Raw genomic sequence first — 6,000 nt, 5'->3', positions numbered from 1 at the left:
CACGAGGCCTGGGGACACGGAGGGGACGCAGAGGGTAAGGAGGGGGCAATGGGGCGTGGGGGGGGCTGGGAAGGAGTGGGCTGGGGCGTTTTTCTGAAGCTGCTGAGCGGAGGGGGAGGAGCTGGGAACGTCCACCATTCCTCATCCAGAAGTGCAGAGCTTCACCGCTGTCAGACCTCAATAAAGCAACGATCGCAGACGGGAGGCTCTGACCCTCCGGCTCCTTCCTTTTGCCCCATCCACCCCCGGCCGTGCGCTGCACTGCGAGGCGGCACCCAGCCCTGCCGCCACCCCCCTCCTCCCTGCACAGCAATGTGAACCGGCATGGCAAGGGTTAAACGCTGGGCTCGATCCAGAAAACTTAGCAAAACCGAAAGCAAACAGACGGATTTCCTGGAAATTCACTTTCCTTACATCACCGCTTGTTTCCTCCCCCCCCGCCCCCCCCGTCTCTTATCACAACACGGGGATCGCTGCGCTCAGTGCTGGGCTCCCTGCTCCGCTGGTGTTTCGTGGGTGCTCAGAGGTGCTGTGTGGATGTTACAGGCGGCAGGTACTGCGGGAAACGGGGGGGGGGGAGGAATTGAGGCTGCAGGGCTGAGAGCCGAGCAACGCTTTCTCTGCTTTCTTCCTCTTCAGCCGTGAAACCGATCATTCATGCCCTCGTGGGGTGCGGCGTTGCAACAGGTGAGGGCTGGCGGTGCGATGGGGGAAGCAGCAGCGGCTCGGGGCCGGGGCCATCGGCTGCCTCGTGGGATCGGGGCATCGCCACCCCGCGGGATCCCGCAGCTCCGTCGGGCGCAGAGCCGGCAGGGCTGCGTTAACGCGGCGATGTCCCGGTGCAGGAGCGGTGCTCGTGGCCGTCCCGTTAACCATTTCGTCGCTGGGCTTCACGACTGCCGGCATCACCGCGGGCTCCATAGGCGCTAAGATGATGTCGGCTGCGGCCATCGCCAACGGCGGCGGAGTGGCTGCGGGCAGCATCGTGGCCGTGCTGCAGTCGGTCGGTGAGCGCGGGGCTGCGGGCCGACTTCGTTCACCCGAAAGGTTGGGGGGTGGCACAGAGCCTGGGTGGAGGAAGGGATCGGTTTGGGGAAGGGATCCTGCGCTTTTGGACGCGCGCTCCGTGCCGCCCGGGCGCCGAACGGGTCGGAGCTTCTCGGCTGCCTCCGCCCTGCGCTCGCATCGGCCGCTCTCTGTCCCTGCAGGAGCCGCCGGCCTTTCCATTGGTGTCAAACTCGGGTTGGCCTCCGTGTTCGGGCCGCTCGGTGCGCTGATCGGATCGAAGATCCCTTAAGAGATGGATGGAGAAGCTCAGAAACGCCGAGAGACGGCGCGGCCGCCGCTGCGTGATCGGCAACGGGAGCGCATCGCACAGAACAATAAAGAGACGGCAGAGCAACCGAACTGGTGGCCGTGTGTGTGCTGGGGGGGACGGGAGGGCCGGGTGAGGGGCACGCAGGTCCTGCGGTGCAAGGAAATGGAAAAGGTGGGCGCAGGGCTCAGGGAGAGCCTCGTTATCCACGGTGTGGGGCAGGGAGCGGGGAGCTCTGCTGGAGGAGTGAAACAGCACGCAGGAAACCAGGCTGCACTCTGGGTTGAGGTTAAAGATTTTTAATCACTTTTGCAGAATACAGATACGATTCCAACAAAAACTATTTTTTTTTGGGGGGGGGGGTCTCAGGAATTCACTTATTAATACCATACATTGAACTCTATAAATTCTCATATAAGAAAAAGAAGTCTTTTTCATATAGGTTATGATGCACTGGCGACCTATTTGAATCTTGAAGTCAACGCTTTGCAGCTATATAGCACCTTTCATCACAGGGCTGCAAAGCATCCTATGGAATTTAGCCTCATAATGCCCAAACGAGGTAGGAAAGTCTGGCCAATTTACAGAGGGGTGCAACCGAGGTACAGAGGGGCAAAGGAGCGCACGGGAGGCGTCACCCATTGCACAGCAGTGCTGTCAGGCCCCGGGGCTGCAGAGGGGAGGGGGCAGAGCAGTGCTACCAAGCCCTGGGCGAGAGGGAGGAGCCCCTGTGGCTCTCAGAGGCCTTTCTGAGTGCTGTGCTTTGCCTTCCAGATAAATAGGGAGAGGAGGGTGAGGGGCTCCCACAGCTGGGTGTCACTGCAGCGCTGCCGAGCATCTGTGCGCATGGGGGGCAGGTGGAGATTTGGTGCTTGATGCCTCGTCCAGCTCGAGAGCTTCCTGTGGCAATGCCCTCCTTCCCTCCAAGTGAATCATCACCACCTCCTGCACTCCTGGTTTTCCTTCAATGCAAACCCAAATCTCTGCTGAGAAACCAGCAGCTCAGCTCAGCGACCCTTCCTGCAGATGCAGGACAGATGGAGCTGCAGTGCTGGGTGCAGGAGCGCTTTCTGTTCGTCCCAGCTGTGCCCTGTGCTCACATTCACCACCTCCTCCCAAAATTCTGCGCTGCTCACGGGGCTGAAAGGCCTCCCCCAGTCAGCAACTGAACCCAAAGGTTCTGCAGCACCCGGCCCCACGGCTCTGCTCTCTGCAGGAAACAGGCAGGGGCTGCAGTGCCCTTTCACTCTGTGTCTCCGAGGGGACGTGGCTTGGCTGGAGGTTACAGCCAGAGAAACCCAGAGCCTGCCTTCATTCTCAAGCTGGCAGAGCAATTCCTATCGTAACTGAGCCGCTTTCTGCACCTCACTGCGACACCAAACGCCTCCAGGCTCCTCCATCCACCCGCAGACACCGGGCTGAGCACCTCTGAACCAACACTGCGAGCACCGACTGCTCTGCACGAGCCCTGCGCTGCCGTTCCCTGCAGCAACACCCTCAGAAACGCCGCCCGTCCTCCCCAGCCAACAGCCACAGCGTCGCCTCTGTGCGCCGAGCCGCAGCCAGGCGGGCTGCAGCAGTGGAAGGCACGGGGATGGGGGAGGACAGCCTCCAGCACGAGGCGTCGCCCTTCTTGCGCTCATCGTGGCTGTTTCTCTCCTCTCCAACACGAGGTTTTCCTCCCCCAAAGCTTACACCGTCAATACACGGCGTTGCACGGCCAGCAGGGGATTCAGCTCTCGTCCCAAAGCGCCTCATCTGAGCTCTCAGAGCTCCAGCACTGCTGCGTCATCTCCGTGCCTCGGACCTGCGTGACCGCGAAGGGCTGGGAGCCTCAGCACAGCGCCCAGGGCGGATCTCAATCCGGAATGGAAACCGAAAGCATCTGTTCTGATCCTCGCACCACCCAGCGGCCCTGTCTGCCTCAGAGCCATGAGATAAAAGGGATTTTTTACCATGGGGAACAACCGCCTTCAGCCAGCCACGCTTTTAGGGATTCACCTCTCCCTGCTGAGGGCAAATCCCTCCCATTCTAAGTACCTGGAAAAATAAAATCAACATAAGCAGAAGTGCTCACAAAAAAGCAACGGGCTCCAGCCAGGGCAAACCGAACGCGTTATGCAGCAGCTCCTGGCTCCTTCCCTCCTCCTGACACTGAGATTCAGACACAGCTCCATTTGTCACCAATGCAGCTCGGGCTTCTTTCCACCCCCTACAAACCCAGCCATGCGGTCACTGAACTCCTTTTTCCCTGAAGCATCCCAGCACAAAACGCCGTGCCTGCATTCAAACCACTGCAACACCGCCGTGGGGAGGGAAGGTCGGCGTTCAGAGCATGAAACCAACCTCCAACGAGCCTCCGAGCAGCCAGGGCAGCTTCTGCAATAGAACAGATGGACAACAGCCAAGGGAACCAGGATCCTGCCCAGGAGGGCAGAGCAGAGCAGGGCAGGACACACACACACACAGTGGGCTTGGAGCAGACACAACCAGGGGCAGCTTTACTTTTCACATAAGTTTTCTGTATTAAAAAATACATCAGTGAAATCTGTTACAGGCAAGGGACAGGACTACCGAGTTTACACGACGTCAATAGGCTACTTTTCTGATTTTATTTGTGTTTTTTTTTCTTGTTAAATTACTTTTGTTACCTCTAAAAAAAAAAATAATTAAAAAAAAAAAGACAACGACCAACGAACGAAAAACGAAACAAAAAAGGTAACGAAAGGCTGTCGATTTTCACCTCTTGAAATTGTAGTGACGAGATCAAATGTCAGACCCCTGTTTTACAGCAGATGGACAGCTGACCAGAACTAGAGAAAACCCACACCATTCTCTTCTGCAAAGTTTGGGTTTCCAATGGATTTGTGGTCGCTAAGTCATCAGAAACACACAGCTATGTATGGAGGCACGGACAGCATCTGATGAGGTCCTGTCCTCTCAGCACAAGGTGGGAGCTCTTCTCTTCAAAGCCAAAGGCTTCCTGACTTCCCAGCATCACACCTCTGCACCTCCCTGCGTGGGGTGGGAAAGACACACAGGGCTGCTGGCTGCCACAGTTCTGCTGTCAGAAGTAATACTGCGTCCTTCGGACAACACTGCACTGCAAGGGTGGAAAGAGAAAGAGTGCACGTCCCTTTGTCCGAGTAACCCTGGGGATTTGCCCTCTGAAATAACCAAAACCACAGGAGTGGGGAGAGAGGAGAAAGGAAAGCTGCCTCAAGGGGGAAAAAAACGTCCACGCACCTCAGTATTTGCTAGATTAGAATCGACAGCCTGCAGAGCTGGGGGCAGGTAAAGGATCTGCTGCTCCTGCCCCACGGCTGCCCCCTCCCAGAGGGAACCCAGAGGCGATGCTCTCAGCTCTGACCTACAGCACTGCGCACAGCTCGGCTGGGAGCTGCTGCCCTGGGCTGACAGCAAGGCTGGCGCCGCAGCCACGGCTTCAGCAGCTCCCTGCTGTGCCCTCAGCCTCTGCCTGCCAGCGTTTGATCCCGGCTTTAAAAACATTACAAAAGCTCGTTGGTGTTTGTCACGGAAGTCGCCTGGTTCTCTCCACACCACCAAATCCTCTCCTGTTCCCGTGAAGACCTCCGAGATCTCCACTGTTCTTTGGCAGCAAGGACTGCCAGCCAGCAGGCTGAGAGGTGACGTGAGCCACAGCCTGACACCTTATGGGAGATGTTCCACGACCATTTTCCTTTACAAAAAAATCTCTTTTTTTTTTCTTTTTTTTTTTTTTCTTTTTTAAACCCTACACAGATAAAGGATTTATGCACCACTCAAACAGGTTAGTTCAACTTGAATTTGTTCAGAGGATTCGCGGCTGCCTGCCACAGGACGTTGCTTCTTTGCAGCTTATGGAGCTTGTCTCCTTCCAGTTCCAGTTTGTACATCCGCTGTGGTTCCAAATATGCCTGTAGGTGACACCATCCTGGCTGATTTCATACACATTTTCCAAAAGCTGGACGTATTCACAGTTTGGTGCTTCCGATGCGTTCAAAGGGAAACATCCCACCTCAGTTAGTCTGATAACTCAAGATCAGAATCTTCTGATTTGACTTTGGCAAGTTCTTCGTGTACCTCCCTCACCATAAGAATGCGAGTTAACATGATGTCCAAAGTCCCTGGGTCTATGGGCAATGTGGAATACCACATGGGGCTGTTGGGTACGCAGGAGCGCTCGGGCTGAAGGTAAAACACATCACTTCTCTGCTTCACACTTTCAGAGCTGTCAACGGAAAAAGAAAACACATCACAGAAGGCAGCTTTAAAAGCCTCACTCAGAAAAAAGCCACGGAGAAACAACAAGGAAAACGGGAGTCACGCTGAGGTCACAACACTGCCGTTGAAGCAGTACAGTCAGAATCTTTCTGTTAGGGGATTGGTTTCCCCTCTTCAGCTCTGTGGACATTTAAGCTGCTCCCAAGCTCTTGGCTCCAGCTGCTTACAAAGAAACAAAGACTTCAGTGACTTCTTTTCTGCAGCTCTTCAGCTGCAGTGTCAGCCACACCAACCATCCAACACCGGAGTCTTTGTATGACTGACAGAAGTGCCTGCCATTCCATCTCTAAACAAAACCTTCCATCCCTCCGTTCCACAGCTCTGGGACAATAAATGTGGAAGGAGCAGCAGAACTCAAGCCCAGCCTGCTTCTCCTGCTGCAGAACGGGAGCTCATCTGCT

At 55.9% G+C, this 6,000-nt stretch overlaps 2 protein-coding genes and 1 long non-coding RNA gene across 8 annotated transcripts in view; 2 read left to right on the top strand and 1 right to left on the bottom strand.

Annotated features, from left to right (window-relative positions):
- The first annotated feature begins 286 nt into the window (after positions 1-286).
- Positions 287-1,407, top strand: LOC128088292 (interferon alpha-inducible protein 27-like protein 2). The gene is made up of 4 exons (XM_052698675.1): positions 287-553; positions 640-687; positions 846-1,007; positions 1,209-1,407. Exons 1-4 carry the CDS (start codon positions 325-327, stop codon positions 1,295-1,297), a joined length of 528 nt encoding a protein of 175 aa, XP_052554635.1. The 5' UTR covers positions 287-324; the 3' UTR covers positions 1,298-1,407.
- Positions 1,408-1,488: 81 nt separating this feature from the next.
- On the top strand, positions 1,489-4,003 carry LOC128088296 (uncharacterized). Its single transcript, XR_008210216.1, has 2 exons — positions 1,489-1,877; positions 2,090-4,003. It is a non-coding gene; the product is annotated as an uncharacterized LOC128088296 (long non-coding RNA).
- Positions 4,004-5,022: 1,019 nt separating this feature from the next.
- ZMYM4 (zinc finger MYM-type containing 4) overlaps positions 5,023-6,000 on the bottom strand; it is a 32,964-nt gene continuing 31,986 nt past the window's right edge. For all 6 annotated transcript variants that reach the window (XM_052698626.1, XM_052698628.1, XM_052698627.1 and 3 more), the window contains one exon: positions 5,023-5,546. In XM_052698626.1, the coding sequence (XP_052554586.1) occupies positions 5,339-5,546 (208 nt within the window). In that variant the 3' untranslated portion in view covers positions 5,023-5,338. The remainder of the gene's footprint in view (positions 5,547-6,000) is intronic.

This window comes from Tympanuchus pallidicinctus, unplaced genomic scaffold (genome assembly GCF_026119805.1).
Source record: "Tympanuchus pallidicinctus isolate F22 unplaced genomic scaffold, pur_lepc_1.0 scaffold33, whole genome shotgun sequence".
Classification (NCBI taxonomy): domain Eukaryota; kingdom Metazoa; phylum Chordata; class Aves; order Galliformes; family Phasianidae; genus Tympanuchus; species Tympanuchus pallidicinctus.
Note: the sequence above shows the minus strand (reverse complement) of the source record. Positions and strands in the feature narration are given on the sequence as shown.